The following is an 18,774-nucleotide window of genomic DNA, read 5'->3' on the forward strand; positions in this document are numbered from 1 at the left end:
TGATAAACTAAATAAGATGCACAATTAATTAGTAATATAATATGCATACTTAGGATCCAGTGTTTGTTTCTCTATCCTGAAAATTACATTTTTGGGAGAACAATGCAAATGCTTTATTCGAATCACTGGTAATTGACAAGTGATGAGGAAAAAATGTTTAAGTCCTTGGGCCCCAGCACTGTCAGTCCCCTCTGTCCAACCAGTAACAGCCACAAACCGCAGCACCACTCACCGGGATCACCCACATGAACCTTTAGGGCAGGTTTTTGCCCACAGTGGTGGGGAGGAAGGACAGCAGATGTCTGCCAGTACTGGAGGTTCACCTAAGGAAACCTGTGCTGGTAGAAGAGAGTCCTGGCTTATGCTTATGCCCAAAATCAGACCTTTCTGACAGCATTACACAAGTTCTTGAATTATTTTTCCCCGACAATAAACAAGGGGACAGAGCAGGATAAATACGTTTCTTCGCCTTTGATTTCCAGATAGCAGCACTGCTGTTTCCCATTGGCCCCCAGGGGGTGAGCTCCCATTTTTTCAGGCACTTTTTGGTTTCTGGTTTTTTTTCTTATTCCCTACTGTAACAAGTATTTTTGAAGCCCCTACTTTCCCCTTACCTTCCCTGAAGACAGTGCCTTGGTATTCCTCTGTCCCTGACTGATCTGCAAAGCAGCTTTGCTATTGCTCACAGGTCTAATTATTCCTCCTCTCTCTGCAGCCCTCTGAAGACATGGTAACCTATGAGTCAGACCTCTACCGACAGCCCCATGACTATTACCAATATCTCAACAGTGATGGAGACAGTCATGGTGGTAAGTTAAAAAAAATATCTCTTTGGTGCATGCAACATCCTAGGATACTCAAGAAAGGAGTTTGAGGGCCTTCAGGAAAGGAAAAAGATATAGCAGAAATAGAAAAAGTACAGTGAAAGGCAACAAAAAGATTAGTGATATGGAGAGGCTTCCATAAATCATTCATGGCATAGAAAAATCAAATAGGGGTTTACTACTTGTTCTCTCTTGTGATACAAGAAATAAGGGACATACAATGAATTCAGTAGCAAGTATAAAGCAAACAAAAGGAAGTTATTTTTCATACAGCATGTATTTAACTTGTGGCACTCCACCATAATATGATATAGCGGCTGATAATTTAAACAGGCTCAAAGCATGATTGGACTAATTCATGCAAGACAGGTCCTTTAGTGATTAATAAACATCATGATTAGGGACATAGCCTCCACATAGCCTTCCTAGGACCCCGAAACTGTAAGGAAAGAGGGAAAGGGGAGAGATGAGTCTGGGTAGGCGAGTCTGGATAAATATTCTTTTCCTTGGCATCCATTCTCTGCCACTGTGATATACAGACTACTAGGCTAAATCGACCTGTAGTCTGACCCATTATGGCATATCTTGTGTTGTTATGAGCAAATATGTCACTATGATCTATGGAGTAAATGCATGTGCTTCTGAATTAATAATAATACTGATTTATTCAACACTATGACACTGATCCAGTCTAGCAGGTGTATCACAGAAGAGAAACCTCAAAGGCATGGAAATGATATGTAGAGCTTCTAGGAGCTGCAGAATTTTGCATCATATCACCTCTATCCTTCATTCTATTCACTGTCTTCTATCCATTTCTTAATCCAAATTGCTCTCCTGGTTTCAGAACTCCCTGGACCTGGATTTGTGTTATCCTAATTGTCTGACTTCACTTCAGTGTCTGCCACACTTGTCTTCAGCTTTGATTACTCAGGCCTCATACAGACATTCAGTGTCTCCTGAGAGTCACTGCTCTCCCAGGAGAAACCACAAGTGTACAGAAGTTCAGGATTTTTCTTCCAGAGTAAAAATGGCTGCCCCAGGAGAAAAATAATCTGGGAACAACCAGGGTTCAATCACTCCTGGGGACTTTCTCCTGAGAGAGTATCTGTACAATTTACCCATTTGTTCTTTCTATTTCAAGTCTGTTTCTCTGAGTTCTTGCTTGCCTTCAACCTCACATAATCCATTCTACCTTCTTGGGCTTTCCTGGCTGCTGCCCCTACTGAAACCTTCAGTATCTCTCCAGGACCCTGATAAACTTCTTCTCTTTCAATCTGGTTAAATGTGACTTTTCTTTTTACCTTACCAGTGATTGGATGTAAGTTGTTTTACTGTGAAACATGCATTAGGACAGTTTATTGTGTTAACTCACATGTGTTGAAGAGGAGGTATGTTCTGGTGCTTCCTACAGCTTGAAGGACCTCTTGTTTTTTTGGTGGATTTTATTCCAGGGAGTCCTATATTTTACAAATACCATTAAACCTGCGATTAAACCTGGGCTATGCTATGGTGTTTGCCTAAATATCTCATGAGTGTTAGAACCTACAAGAGCCAAAATCATACCCCTTTGATATTAATAATATTAATACAGGAAAAATGTTAGAATGCTAACTGAGCTGGTCCTTCATTATTATTGTTGGAAAGAAGTCACATAATTATTATTAATATAATAATATTATATTAATATTTATCCTTTTGGATAATATTCTTTTTTAAGTATTTTAAAGTGTTCTGGGATACTGGACTCAGCACTGAGTCAGGGGGACAGCACCAGCTATCAAATCACTCGCACCTGTTTCCAGAGCACAGCAGTCTGCCGGCACTGTGCTGGAACACTGGAGTCAGTACTGAGTCAGAAGGAAAAGCACCTCCTATTGTACCAATCATAGCACTTCCTGAAATTCTTGGGAGTTTCCCTGGAAGGCTGTCATTCACAGAATAATTAGTCTTCAACTATGTTTTTTATAAGAGAGCTAGCACACTGACAGCACAAGGTACTATGGCAACAAAAGATATTAAATAAGATAGCAAGTTTCTGCAGAAAGTTGCCTTGCACATTGGCAGACAAGGTTCCTTGGGTGAATCTGATATCTTTTATTAGACCAACCCAAATGGTTGGAGAATAGTTATTAAGCAAGCTTTCGGGTTCAAAAACCCTTCGTCAGGCTAAGGAAGTTTCAGCAGTTGGTGTGTGCTCTTCCTGGATGGAATGAAAAGTAAAGAAGGGTTTTTGAACCTGAAAGCTTGCTTAATAACTATTCTCCAACCATTTGGGTTGGTCTAATAAAAGATATCAGATTCACCCAAGGAACCTTGTCTGCCTATGTCCTTAGACCAACATGGCTACAACCTATAGCCTTGTACAATGAGCATTTAATTGAAAAAGACACTTACCTAAATTTGTACTTTAGGTTGTATTGACAGACCAGATGTGAAATTCCTTATTCTGGACTAAATAAGAGACTGAGCACTACAAAGTAATCCTGTTTTGATGCATCTACCATGTATAGCCTTTATCAAGTGACATTAGTCAAAATGGTCAAAAGGGTGTTAAGATCCCTGAGTTAGGTAATTAATATGTACAGATTCAGGTGATTTAATATACCTATGTTTGAAACTGTTGACTTTAACCTCTTGGTGGCTCCAGTTCCATATCCATGAAATGGGGACTTGTGCATCTCACAGTGGCTATAACAATTAAGTAGTTAATATTTTTAAAGCCCTATGTCAAAACATATGATATGATAATCCCCTGATGTCATAAACAATCAAGCAGTAGAGTCCCTATCATAAGCTTATCAAACTCCATCTTAAAATTAGCTTAATATTTTGCATCTGCTGTTCCTATGGAAGGCTGTTCCAAAACCTGTTCAGTTTCTGTTCAGATGTTTACAAGTCCTAAATCTCACCAGAATGCACAACACAACTTCCAATGGCTAAGGAGCGAATCGCTTAAGCACAGGTCTCCCAGGTCTCCAGTTTACATGGACATTTGTCTCTTGCTAACTTTTCTAAATGATTACAACTATTCATACACTCCTGCCCTAGAAGCAGGCCTTCAATTCAGTTCTACCAGTGCTTGGAGAGGAGTATAGCAACTAAGTATCCTGCCACATACATATCAGATAAATTATTATTTATCTGTATTAAGATAACACCCACAATATACCACAGACAACCCAAATATTACACCAAGCAACAAACACAGAGTAATAGGAAGGAATAAAGCATATGCACCAACTCTTTTTGCTGTTTGCTATAGATATCAACTAGCCTCAATTTGGCCATCTTCATATAAGCATCGAAGTAGTAGCAGGTCTTGAAGAAGGATGTCAAGGAGTAGAGGAAAGATGCCTTACAACCTGCTTCAAGGAAGTAAGGAGTGATGTGAAAGAATGTGCAAAGGTTTTGTGGTAGAAGTGGATAAACAGGGGGCTGGTGGCATTGAGGAAGGTGAAAGAGGTAGGGATTGATAAAAAACAAGAACAATGAGAACATGATATAAAACACAAACAAATAAGTAGGAAAGGGCAGAGTTGTGAAGGGCCAGTTAACTTTGAAGTATATTCCAAAAAGTATCATAAATCATCAATGATAGGCCTTTGCAGGATGTACTGGGGAAACTTCAAAGCTGGTGGTGGAGCTAAAGAAAAAAGTATTGCAAGCCCAACCAAAAAAATCTTATGACTAATGCTCTTGTGAGGCTGTCAAATAAATATTGCTAGACAAAATGAATACTCATTCTGACTTTGCTGACTAGAAACAGATAAAAAAAAGTCAAAATATATTGCTGTAATGATACACTATACCTCTGCCACTACTAGAAAAATAATGTTATTGTGAAGAACAAACTATAAGAGATTTATCGAGGTACCTGTATTGTTCCATACATTTTCTTGGTACTATGGTTTCTGCCATATTGCATATTTATTTAAGGAGATACTGAAGAGCATACAACAGAAACTCACTAACATACACCCATCACTGTGAGATTATAGCACCTAAGTCAATGTAATAAATGTAGCAAGTGAACAATTTTAAAATAAATCCAGCTATTGAATCACTAGATGTATTCTTTTTCTGAGGGGAGTTCATAGATGTATAAATGTGAGTATTGGCAACTATCACAGATATTATCACTGGTTTCATGATATTTGTTGGGGTGGGGGCAGGCTTTAAAGCCCCTGTTTCTGGAGGAATTTGATTGCATAAGAATTTTAGCTTTCATTTACAAAAAAAGGTTTCCAGCCTCTGTAGCATTGAAGAAAAGCTCTAAAGGCTCAAAACCCAACAGACAAGTAGAAAGAACCTAATAATGATTATTTATATTATATAGATATATATATAAAGACAGACAGAGAGAGACAACGAGCAATCTCATGATGTTTTGGGTCCTGACAAATACTTTCTGAATGCTTTGCATTGGCATAACTGGAATTATCAGTTTTGTTAATTAGTAATGTGAGAAGTAGTGAGATTCTGGTATCATTATAGATGAGCCACAATTATTTGGGAAACAGCATTTCACTGAGCAGGGAGTGTTTCTGTAGAGAACCAAAAAAGCAGCATCCCTCAGTATTCTCTCTTATTTCCTTTATGGGTTTTTGTTGGCTTGGTTCTTGAGAGAGACAAGATACAGTGACTCTTCTTTGCTGAGATACCTTTTTGTAGCTGACTTTACATCTTACTGGCGTGTCTTGCTAATACTCATCTAGAAAAGACAAGAGAATGTCATCTTCCCTGGAATAAAGGAGGAGCTATTCTTCAACTATTTTTCTCACACACAGACCAAAACCATCATCTCTATATTGGATATAAGCATGGAGCCTTTCAGTCCACCAGTGCAACCAAACCACCTTCTTTTTGTGTAATGAGAGGAGTTCAGGACTCATCACTTGTCCTTCCTTTAACCTTTCACTACATAAAAGACCAAAACAAATATGATCTCCATGTTTCTAAAACAGAGAATTTTTTTCACATCCTCTTTCACTTCAAATGAAATTTCTCAGAATTACTCCTGTGTGTAGACCTAACCTGACTTTTACTGACATTGAGCTTGAACCACAAAATAGACACTTTCATTTTAAGATTATTTTTCTCCTTTCTTCTCTCTTCTCTCTCCTTTTGTATCTTGGTGAACATTATAGAACAACTATACCTCATAACCAACTTCAGATCCACAAAAATATAAAAGAAAAGAGTCACAATTCAACTGATATATCTGTAGAGGCAGATATTTATATCTTCTGCTGTGCACTAGTGGCACCTGACATGGTGCAACATACCTATCAACACTAGAACACAATAATTGTAGGGCTATTTGGCAAGAGAAATAGTTTACCTTTTACTGTCAGTGAAATGTACTGAATTAAGGAACTTTTTTTTCCCCCTGAGGAGCAGAATTAAATTATAAATAGCTCACTGATAAATAATTCACTAAAAAGAAATACTGTCCTCCCTCCACAGTGATTGTTGAATATTTGGGTGCAGTGTTTCACATACACATATCATGCTACAGTAACATATCATGCTACACATATCATGCAGACACATATCATGCTACAGTAACATCTGACCCAGAGCAGTTTTGTTACATATCTGCAGTATGTGGCTACAGTGCTTAATTTCCAAAATGGTACATTATTCACATTACCATCATTGGTTTGAAATGCAGATACTGTTTACAGTACTTCAGCATCAGAGAATCCAAGTAAAAATGAAACCCATGTCTGAGTAGGCAAAGTATGACAATGATTAGCTGGGATAGGAATTAGAAATCTTGAAGTTAGTGTACCAGTCAAGGAAAACCTAAAGAGGAGAGTTCTGAAGGTAGCAGAAGCCTTGAAACAGGTTCCAACAAATAAAGAGACAGCCAGAGGCACAGAAGCAAGAATTGCTATGAAAAATTCAAGCCCATGTGCTGAGAGAATGGATAATCATCTTATTTAGGAGTGAAGATCATGAAGGCTGCATATGAATTGTAAATTCCTGTCTCTTCAGCAAGCTAGTCACTGATGGTGGGAAACTCCAGTGTAAAAAACTTGTGAGTGAACACATCTGGCATCTATCCTCTCTGTATTTCTTCCTGAGCTCTGTTTCCCACAACATTTCAACTGATCTCAATGACTGCAATGTGCCACATAGAGGTGATCTTTGGAAAACCCAGAACCAGTCCATTAATGACTTTTTAAAGATTAGTACTAGAATGGTGAAGCAGATCCGGAACAGTCTAATGAATGAACCAGCACAGAGTGCAGAACACTCCTGTAATGTGCTCACATTAGTTTATTACATAGAAAATAGGCTACTGCCTTTTGGACCAAATGGAAAATCCATGTGGCTTTTATGTCAGTTGCAGGTATGGAATTTTGCAGCAGATTAGCCTGGTGAAAGACTGAATCCCAGTGACTTAGTTTCACATGAAAAGAAAGAGGCCAGTCTCCTAGCCAGGTAAAGATGCCTCTGATAGTATAGTCCAAGGCCTCCTATAAGAACAGTCTAGGTAACCCCTAGGATCCACTCTCACACAACTTGCTATCTCATGGACTGGATTCTCAGGCTAGATGTAACCAAAAAACTTCAGGATCCTCCTGTATCCTACAGGGACCACTTCCTCTTTCAAGTGGAAGTAAAACTCTCTCACATTGCAAGGTATAAAGAAATCACCACCATGTTTCATCTCTGAAAATTTTAACTTTTGGACTCTGTCAAATTCCAGATGTTGTCTGTAGAAAATGCTAGCCAACAAAAAGGTCAAGGAGTACAATTAGTGAGTCAACCCATCTACTCCCTGGCTATTACTATAGATACCCATTCATCCCTTCCCAAACAGAGTGACACTGAATAGAAAAAGCAGAAAGGAAGAAATTTAAAGGTTGCTAGCAAAAAGTGGTCTGGTAGAGAGACTCAGACATAAAGAATTTCTACAGACCCTTACCACTCCTATGAGGAGACAAAGATAGATTATTTCTCCTTTCCTGTACTATTTGCTATATATTTTTTTTTTGTGAACGCACTGTCCTCAATGAAGACAATCCTGTTCAAAAATAGTGTCTGTATTTTCAAAGCCCTCTGTCAGATTGTCCTTTGTTACCCAAAAGATTGCCTCTCCCACAGTGACTACTATAGCTTCTATAGCAGCTATATTCTACTGCAACAACTATCAACCCATGACAAAGGCTTCTGATCATGGGTGACAGATTTTTCACTGGAACTCAGACCAGATTATTGAATGCATCTCTGTTAAAAAAAAACGACCTCACTGCAGTTACAACTAAATGCAAAACTTATCTTTTTAACTTAGCTTTGCCTCACTAAGTTTTTCACACAGCCACACCCAAATGTAGACACAAGTCACTCATATATACAAAAACAAGCAAAAATACCAAAAAACCTCCCCTGCAAATCCTAATCAAGCTATTTCTCTTACAAGCTGGGAAGGACGAGAGACATTTCTTCTTCTTTTTTTAAACTTGGGGTTTATTTGCCAATGCGAGACTTAAGTACCTGGATACCTACACTTGGATCAACATGCTCAGATCAGTACATCACATTATTAGAAAGATGTTGGCAGGCAGGAGGGCATTCAGAGAGGAGTAAACACATGATTAGGAGGCTAGAAATATTGAATAATATGGAAAGATTAAGAGCTAAATACATACAGTTGGGTTAAGTGATAATTAAGGACATGCTGGGATTGTGTGGGATGACTGATACATGACAGCGATCTGCAAGTATGTGAAGGGTGAGATGAAACTGATTTTGGTTCAGGACATTACAGAGAGTGAGAATTAAAAGAAAAGGTGTATGAAATAAAAGGAAAATTCAAGCTGAATGTCAGAAAGGGCTTTTGACAATGAGCTAAATAAGCCTATAGAATACATCTTCAGAGACATCATGGAAGATCCATCAATTCAAATGTTTAAAGACAAATTTAAAAACGGAGTGCGCACAATTTGTGCATAAAATTACTATAGCTTTAAGTGAAACTGAGCTCACAAAGCCTCCAACTTTCCCTTGTCAGATTCTGAATTGTGCACAGTTGATACAAAAATTCTGAAGATCACTGGATATTTGGGGACAGCATGAAGTGGACAATAATCTAAAATTGAGGAGTGTTTCAAATTTCATTTCAAAATTATATATAAAAGTGAAGGAGTTGCTTTAAGATGACTGAATCCCCCTCAAAGTATATCAGAGGTCAGAGAGAGGAGATTTTACCAACAGAAGGCTCAATGTAGATCTGAACTGAAAACAAGCAGGCCTGGTTATGAAGCTTGTCACTAGGAGGGGTGGGGAGCATAAGAAAACTAAGAGAGCAGATAAATGCTCAGGCTTCTTATTCCTCCATTAACACATGAATTGTTTTTATTTTCCTTAGAGCATTACTGGGACTATCATCCACATCACATGCACAGTGAATTTGAGAACTTTGGGGACAATCACTTCACAGAACTCCAGAGTGTACAGCCTCCACAGCTGCAGCAGTTGTACCGGCACATGGAGATTGAGCAGATGCACGTTCTAGACTCAGGACTCCCTGCCCAACATATTGGGCTGAACCACCAGGTATGATTTTCAACCTTTGCACAGAAGTCAGAATGGCATAAAGGGCAGAGAACAAGGGGCATCAGAGTGCATAGTGCTATGCCAAATGTATTAGTCAATTGTATGGTAAGAGTTACTGCTCATGAACATTTGATATAACACATTCCAGGGAGAGGATTAAACAGGGGTCCTGGTCTAAAGTTCTGAATAATGGCTGGCCACACACAACCAGTCATCAGCCCCCTGACTCACAGAATGCCTTAATTGCTGAAAGAGATACGCTTTTCAGACCTGTGTGCAAAAAGGTAATTGACTGCACAGAGGACTTGGGGATTTCAAAATCTGGTTTCATTACAATTCAGAACAAAGACCAACAACTTTGAAATTCTCTGCCGCAGGAGGGAATGGAATCCTGGGCTCAGGGGCCAGGAAGCCCTACTGTCCCTGACTCAGAGCCTGTCTGGCAGGCAAGCTCCTAAGGAGCCAGGCAGGACTACTTCAGAACGTTGTCTCCAAAAATGTTTTAATTTAAATGATATTGCAAATTCTTCTTTTTTTTTTTAAGTTTCTTTGGAATTTTTTAACCAGCTCTGGTGATTTTACAAGGGGATAACCCATAGTGTTTCCAAAGGGAGACAGATTCCAAGTAATTTTTCTGCATTGAAACAACAGAGGTCAGAGCACCTAGGTTTTTTACCTTGTAAGTAGAAAGGACACAAAATATTGTGCTTTTTCTGTACTAGGATTTTATACTGAGAGCACTAAGTCACTTAAACACAACCACTTTCTGCAGTGAAAAGCAAAGGACCTGGGTCTAATGAACACTAGGCATGTCTGAATCCATAAGGAGTTCCCTTATGTTGCAGAGCAGCCAGCTAAAGGGGACTAGCAGTTGAAGATTAAAACATAGGTCCCCAGGAACTTGTCCAAGCTTATTATTGAGAATAATGAGAACTGCATGATTTGAGAATAAGGAGTTTCCTAGGGGCAGACAGTATCCAAATTGTATACAAAATACATGAAAGGCAGCAAAATCAAAGGTCAGAAAGGGAGCTTCTTACTGGCCACAATGATATCATAGTTGAGATTTTGCTTGCACACAGGTTCGCTATTTTGGCCATCTCTATTCAAAGTAAACAGGATACATATGTATAGCTATAGATATATATACCTATAGATATATAGGTATATATTTCTGATTAAAAAAAAGGCATACTAGAAAATATCCTGAATTGGGGTGGCTAATTACTATACCAGCAGAAAAATTATCTATTGCAAAGCCCCCTAAATTTGAGATCTCAATAAAGTTTCAACAGTATGGAAAAATACAGAACCTCCAGTACAGGTGCAAATAGAAAATCAGGCACAGACAAAGAGACTGGCAAAAAGTGCCTCCTAGGAAACCAGCCTCTGGTAAAATTTCAAGCTGTACAGGTTCCAGTTCTCAGACAAGCTGCCGCAGCAGAGTGACTGGATCCAAGTCAAGACTGAGAATTAGAATGGAACCTGGCCAGTTTCCTAAACAGCACCAGAGAACAGCAGAGGTGAATTATGTTCATCCCACTGTTTTGTTCTACTCAACCATCACCACAGATTTCAGGACAAAAGGCATATGACTAATTCTATTCTGTCCAAGTCGTCTCCAAAACATTATCTGGGCTGTAACTGTAACCTCCTGGTCAATGCATCTCATGGGTCTACCATTATACAAAGTTGCAGAGAATGTGAAGTGTTCGGCCCATATCACCGCCTCTAGGTTGGAGTTTTAGCTGTTTCACTCAAGTTGTAGCTGCTCATGCAGTTAGTATTGGAGAGAGTGGGTTCAATTCCTGGTGCAGGAGCTAACAGAATAGGCATCACAAAAACCAGTTATTCCAAAACATTTTCAGGGAAACAGAAGCAGGAGACATTTTTGTCCTTATACTGAATGTGCCTGTTACCACATCCATTGTTGTCATGTAAGTTTGCCCCTAATTTTTATAGCTATCATGTCATTCTCCAATTTGAGATCTAAGTTGTTCTTGGGCAAGTCTTTTTGAATAAATCTTTCCAGGTTGCTCATAACAGTTCTTAACAGACAGTATGTGAAGAAAAAGACAGGCTGCTTAAGAAGAGAAGGAAAGAATGCACAGGGGACTTGTGAAGAGGAGTGGACAAAGGAAAATGACAAATGGAGAACAGTAGCTCCAAGGTAGCAGCAGTATGTGGAAAGTAGCCAGCAGTTTCTAAAGTCTTCCCCTCTCCATGATTGCATTAATAGGTCTCTGAAAACACCCCAGCAAGAACATTGTGACTTATTGCATAATATCTTCAGGACATTGGACATATCACACATACTGAATTTCACACATTGGTGCAATCACTGTTACCAAAAATGTAGCAGAAATGGAAATCTATGTAGCATCAGGACAGCTCACCCAACCCCCTGAAGCACTGTGTGCACGTCCCTCATACCTTTCCACTGGAGGCACCGTACTCTTCCCCCTCCCTCCTCCACAGCACTATCTCACTCCCCTCTCCCCACTCTTCCTGCAGGCATCATTTTCTTTTCTCTGTTCTGCCTACCCTGAGCTTCTGTAATCTCTCTCTCTCCAGAGGGACCATTTGTCTGCTGTAAGTGGCAGCAGTCCACTCCCAGTTCCCTCCCACCATCTTTCTCTTTTTTCCTACCCCTGAGGCTGCAGCTTGTTTAACTGTAAAATGCTAAAGGTGACTCTGTGGTGAGGGCTGGAGTTTCACTCTTGGGGATCTGACAGGAAACTTACACACACTCTTACCCAATCCTGGCCCTTCCTGCCATGCTCGTCTACAGCCAATCTGCCGACTCATTAACCGCCAGCTGCTGCACCCTTCAACTAACCACTTGCACACAACTTATTGGGACATTTCAGGCTCATGTAAGACTCATCAGAAAAGGATCAGGCGTTCAATGTTGGGTGGGTGCTGTGAATCACAAACTGACCATCCATCCCCTATCCAATGCCTATGACTGGGGTAATGGTGTCACACGCAGGACACTATCTTCCATGCATGCTGGAGGGAAGGAGGAGTGTCTTATCTCTCTGTCTCTAGAGCTACCAGTTTAGAATATTTCACCTGTACCATATTTGAACTGGTGGGAGTTCTTATAGAAAGGAGGCTGTGAGTTCCTTACTTTTCCCTACTTTTAGCCATACTTAGATTCCTATAGCAATGTCCTTCCATTGGTGGCACAGAACCAAACTATAGCTTCCCTTATTGTTAACCATTTTCATGATCTTTTATATCTCCCCTGCCTGACTTCCATGTGATTCATCCAGAGTAATGTGATATAACACAATGCCTTGTTATCCCAAAAGGAAAAGGAAAAGGGTCCAGATTTTTTCCTGCACAGAGATCTGCTTAGCACAGGAAGTAGGGGTAGCCATCAAAGAGTTGTTTTCAGCTGTCTCCTTCCCAAGCTGTATCTGCTCCAGCACTGTTGTGCATTAACTCATACCAGATGGTTATGATCCCTAAGGCACCAGATGCCAAATGAGCAGTGGCAGAAATAAATTCTACCCTGTTCCTGACCAGGCACCATGTAATTCAAGGACATCCTCAAGGCCAACTTGAAAAAATTCAACATCAACATCAACTCATGGGAAACTATCACCTAGGATCATCCCAAATAGGGGAAGAATCTGTTGCAAGGATCTCAGTACTATGAAACCTCATGACAACAGGAGATGGAAAAGCAGGAGTGGCAGAACCAGTGTGTTGTGGACCGAATCAAGAATCTGGAGCCATGCACCCGTGCCCAAATTGCAACAGAGTCTGTCAATCCTGGATCGGTCTCATCAGACACCTTCAGACCCACAGATAAGACACTCATGGAAGACAATCATCCTTGACTGCGAGGACTGACAATGAAGATGATCACATGGATTAGAAAGGGAGGATTACTTAAGAAGTGAGAAAACTGAGACACTAAGGACTGACATGATTTATATAGGTTTAGAGAACGTAGACTAAAATCTGCTTCTCTCTCCACTGATCTGCTTTATTCCACCCTCTCTTAGAGGGGCTAGATTATAGAAGACGTTTTTTACAGGAGAATATCAGATAAATAAATTTAAACTGCTTCATATTTATTTTGAATTGCAGCAATTAAGTCTCTGGGTATTGTCCTAAATAATCTCATATACCTGTCACTTTTCCTCACTTTCTCTGTGACTCTCCCCACCACCCCTACCCTTTTCACTTGGTGCCCCTCTCTTTGTCTGTCTCCTTCCACCATTCTTCCCCTCTCCTACAGGTCTCCTATTTGCCCCGGATGTGCCTACAGTACCCATCTCCGCACCAGCCCAGTTCTGATGAGGAAGACATGGAGAGGCAGAGCCCACCATTGGAGGTATCAGATGGGGAGACTGATGGTGTAGACCCAACTCCTGGGATTATGCATGGAGAACCAGGTTAGTAAACAAAAAGAGGCGACATGTGCAGATCGCATTGATATGGTGTTGATGGATGATGCTGTAAAAACAACTAAGCTTGTAAGCTTTAGTTTCCACTGTCTCCTCACCTACTTCCTGTCTGCTGAATGTTTAATGGCCAAATCCTTATCTATCCCTGATTTCATATCTATGTACTCTTGCCTTTTTCCTCTGCTCTGCTTGCTAATTCAGCATCTTCCCATTTACAATTTGGCTCTTTCCTCTGCTGTTTAATCCTCTGATTCCACTGTACCAGCCTTCTGGAACAGTTTCCCTCTGTGGCGTAACTAGGGAGCAGCAGGGGAACTGCCCCAGGCACCAATTGGAGTGGGAGGGAAGGGTGAGAAAAAGAAGCTGCTGCTGGTAGCCACACATTTGTAATCATGAACTGGAAGCTGATACTTCCCCCTTGCCCCTGGTGCCCAGACACGTCTCTACACTACTGGTTTCCATTCCCCACTGCCCTCCAGCTTACTGCACCCCATTCCTTTCTAGAAGGCAGCTCTGAATTAATCTCTTCTCTGGATGTTACAATGTGTGCATCTTGACCAGTCACTCAGCCCTGCTTCTTCTCCTGAATCCAGCACACCTGTCCCAGAGCTTGATCCAAAGCCCTGTAAAGTTGTTGGGACCACAGCAGGCCTTGGATCAGAGCCTTAATTCCATATTCCTACCTTTTCTAACTCGATATTAAATTACTAGATAACTCACAGCATTAATATAGTGCACTATATATTAGAAGTTTTGCACAGGCATTAGTCTTCACAACATGTCTGGTAGGTAGGCAGATGGGAAAACTAAGGCCCTGATTTGCAGAGTGGCCAAGCATTCACAGCTTTACTTGAAGTCAGTACAAATCTGTATGCTCAGCACCTCTGTGAATCAGGCTTTAAATCACTTGCCTGAAGCTACAAAGCAAATTAGTGTCAGAGCTGAAATTAGATCTCTGGAATTCCTAGCTCTGTTTTCTGCTTAGAGCAACAGATCACCCAACACTGCACTGGGATTCACTACTGTAGCTGCTGCACATTGAAGAATATATGTGATTGACATGTTAGCTAGAGAAAAAAGGAAAAATGACACAAACTGTACAAACTCCCCCATTCCATACAACACAACTGAAGCTTCGAAGTATTCTCCTCACCACCTCTCTTTGTCTCTCACACAGGCAGCAAGAAAAAAATCCGTCTGTACCAGTTCCTTCTGGACCTTCTTCGCAATGGAGACATGAAAGACAGCATCTGGTGGGTAGACAAGGAAAAAGGCACTTTCCAGTTCTCCTCCAAACACAAAGAGGCACTGGCAAACCGCTGGGGCATCCAGAAGGGTAACCGCAAGAAAATGACCTACCAGAAAATGGCACGGGCTTTGAGAAACTATGGCAAGACAGGGGAAGTCAAGAAGGTCAAGAAGAAGCTGACCTACCAATTTAGTGGAGAGGTGATGGGAAGGGCAAGCAGCGATAGGAAGCATTATCCTCACTGAGTACAGTTCTTGGGAGCCTATGCAAGAAAAATATATTACGACCTCCTGGCTGGATGCCAGTAGAGGAGATGGACGCATCTTTCTCTTTTCTTCCTGTGCCCACCTCTCTACCTTTACAGGGCCCTTAACATCCGATGTTTTGGTACGAATTCCCTTCTTCAGCATCTGAGAATCCTAAAGATAACAGAATTCTTTGCTTCCATCCAACAAGCTGGACAGAGTTGGGAAATTTAAGAAATGTATAAATATATTATTGTCAGAAAATATTTGTTCAATTGTGTTGTAATTAAAAAATACAACTTGTTGAAGTTTTGCCTTCAAAGGTGATGCCGTGTCACCCTGTGACACTGCATTAGCTTACAGCTTTGAAACTAGCATTAATACAGGCTCTGCTGCAGCTCTCAACAGCTAGAGAGACGTTTGCAGATCTTGGAATGATACTTATTATGTTTAAATAGTAATAACTTGTATATATTTAATAAAATTTGCTATAATGAAGCCTTGGTACTTGTATGATAGACAGCTGTTTCCCAGACTAGTCTCAATTGTGTTCCTGCAGTAACAACTCAAAAGTGTGGTCACTTGCATAGAGAAGAGGCTACTAGATCTTATCCATACTTCATCTCTCTCCCAGCCTCTCACTACCCTGGAAATAAATAAAATATCGAATAAAATAGGGAAAGCACATCACTACAAAGGAGTCTACAGCACTCCAAGTCACCAAGAACTTAAACAAAACATGAATTGGGATACTTGGAGCAGTTTCAAAAGGGGAGTGGAAGCTGCAGCAGCAGTTATGCTGTAACAGTAACAATTAGGTGTACACAAGCCTGTACCAGTGTAGAAAAAACACTCCAAGTCTAACTACTTCATCCCAAGTTAAGGGTGAAGCTATTTAGCTCACTTGTATTGTTACAGATGCATGCATATATAGTAATGAGTGTAACATGGACTGTGTGCACTCCCAAGCTGCAGCATGCTCCCTCCTTTTTTGAAAGCATACGGAGTTCGTGTTTGTCCGTGCTCAAAGATTGGAAGTCAATACTGCCCTGCAGCTTGTGCCATCATTTTACACCCATGTAAGAGAGTACAAAGGGGATGTAAATACTACCAATTCAGTATCTACCACGCATTCATGCTATTTTATACCCCCACCTTACTTTAAACATAGCTGATCTGACAACCCATGTCCTTAACTGTAGCCTCTATGCACTTCTGTGAAGCAAACAATATCTTATAACCACTTTGCACAGATACATTACTGCAGAAAGTGCAAAGTAACGGAGATTTAGGCCCTAAGGATCAGTAGCAATGCAAAGTACGGATGAACTTTACTGAATTCCATAAACAAGAATCCAAGTGGTGTTAGGAGAATGTTAAAAATTCTTGACTATGGGTAAGTATTAAAAAATCAGAAATCATTACAGTAGCATATGGATAGTCATAGACTATCAAAACAATAAAATGTTTACCACATCCTGAAATACACATAGGAAGTATCATGACAAGCAGTCCATGAGTTATATAGAAGATGCAAGATTCTATTCAAGCTCATGATACAGATTCCATAAGACTATCTAGAAAATATAATAAAAATTGTTAAGGCAGCTGGAACAGAGAGTAAATGACATAATACAGGAGACCAAAGCAGATCAGACAGGCAGCTTTGAATCAAAGAGTTTGATTTTTATTTAAGAATACTAAACAGTGGCACAGGTCACTAAACATGCTGATTAAAGTATGTAGGACAGTAAATAACTTTATGTCTTATATCTTGATGCTGCAGGTGCTCAGCACCTTTACCTCCCATTGAAACCAAGAGAAGTTCAATGTTCAGTACCTTGTATTTGCCCTTCAAACTACAGCCTAACTTTAGGCACTTATCTACAATAATAGTTTCATTGGGGAAGTAGAGCCTGATGTCATCACTGGGCCTGCAGTAATTCCCTAGAATCAGACAGGAAGAAGTAGTTTTAACAGAATGCATAATGATATTTTCTGCCAAGTATGTAATTTTTCCAGTGGCCTGGTTCAAAAATATGGTAAATACATTTACTAATGCTGGAAATAACAGAGAATCACATCTGGCTAAGGACTTTAAAACTTTCTCTATTGAAGACAGCAGTTATTCCAAGGAAATTGTTTTTTTCTTTTAATTTTAACAAAAAGCTTTCAGCTTGATTTTAGATCACTGCTTTTTGGAGACCCTTCACAGCATTGTTAAAACTGATATAAGAAAAGCCTTTTCAATTTAGAAATAAATCCATGATCTTTGTGTACTATATAATCAATCCGTATTCAAAACTGACCCCTCTCAAACTCCAGCTGCCTCAACCTGGAAGGCTTTAGGCTTTAAGGCAAAATTGTTAACTCGGTCAGTTCTAAGACAGTTCTCAATGGAAGGCCAGAAAAACTGCTACCACTGTCATGGTAACTTGGTAGAAGTCTTGGTAACTTCTTCAGTGTAGAACTTGAACCCGAGACATTGTTATCTGTCCTGACTTTTTCCTTGGCTGCAAGCTTACCAAGAACAAGATATTTTCCCTCTCTAACACAGCTTCACAGGAAAATAGAGGATTAACTCCTTTCTTCATGAAGCATATCTTTATTCCAAACACAGCTTGCAAAGCATATTTGATCTTGAAAATACTGACTACTTATGGTACTGTAGTTTGATGGACAAGGATCATTTCCTTCTCCAGGAAAACTATGATGGTTCCAATGTAGCTCATCTGTTGTGAAAGCAAATATGCCAGAACAAATGGCAGTCCTTAAATCTGGTATTTCAAGCTCACCAGGGTGTGCTCTCAGATCTCAAGAGTTCTCCCTTGCTTTCCTATTTTTCTAAGACATAGTTGAGAAAGAAAACAATAAATAACAATAGAACAAGAACTCATATAAAATAAAACTTGGAATTTGGGGAAAAAAACAGATGAGCAACATGATGCCTAATATCCAGGGGCATTTGCAGATAGCACATTAAAGCGGGTTAAATGCCCTTTTGCACCGCTTTAATGGGATTGCTGTTCACACGAGTTTGCAAATTCAGTGGCATATTGCACATTAATTCCAGCCACTGTAGCAAATTTGGCAGCATAATACATCTTAAATGACTTTGGGGCACAGCAAATGACTTTGGGGAGCAGCAAACTAAAACACCTCCAAGGAATTTTAGTTTGCTACCTTGCAGCCGCGGAGGGAATCACTGGGCTCTGTGAGTCTCAGAAGCTGTGCAGACAGCCCCAGCAGGCATCCCAGCAGCAGCCCAGGAAGGCAGGCTGCACTGAAGGAAAAAAAAAAAGCAGCGAGCCTGATCTTTTTTTTTCTTCCCTGGAGCCTGCTTGCCTGAGTTGTGCAGGGGCCCGGTGCTTCCCTCCACGGCTGCGGTGCCCTGTGGAACTGCCTGAGCCGGGTGCCCGTGGGCGGGTGCTGCTTCCGGGGGGCCACCGCTGCCGGGTAGG

General features: G+C 40.4%; 1 protein-coding gene across 2 annotated transcripts in view; it reads left to right on the forward strand.

The window, feature by feature from the left end:
* Window positions 1-15,811, forward strand: part of SPI1 (Spi-1 proto-oncogene) — a 23,277-nt gene extending 7,466 nt beyond the window's left edge. The window contains exons 2-6 of one of the 2 annotated variants that reach the window (XM_006034650.3): window positions 716-809; window positions 4,090-4,202; window positions 9,208-9,395; window positions 13,651-13,807; window positions 14,997-15,811. In XM_006034650.3, the coding sequence (XP_006034712.1) occupies window positions 4,157-4,202; window positions 9,208-9,395; window positions 13,651-13,807; window positions 14,997-15,313 (708 nt within the window). In that variant the 5' untranslated portion in view covers window positions 716-809; window positions 4,090-4,156 and the 3' untranslated portion in view covers window positions 15,314-15,811. The remainder of the gene's footprint in view (window positions 1-715; window positions 810-4,089; window positions 4,203-9,207; window positions 9,396-13,650; window positions 13,808-14,996) is intronic. The other variant, XM_006034649.3, reaches the window with a different exon arrangement.
* Window positions 15,812-18,774: the final 2,963 nt, after the last annotated feature.

Source organism: Alligator sinensis, unplaced genomic scaffold (genome assembly GCF_000455745.1).
Source record: "Alligator sinensis unplaced genomic scaffold, ASM45574v1 scaffold686_1, whole genome shotgun sequence".
NCBI classification, from domain to species: domain Eukaryota; kingdom Metazoa; phylum Chordata; order Crocodylia; family Alligatoridae; genus Alligator; species Alligator sinensis.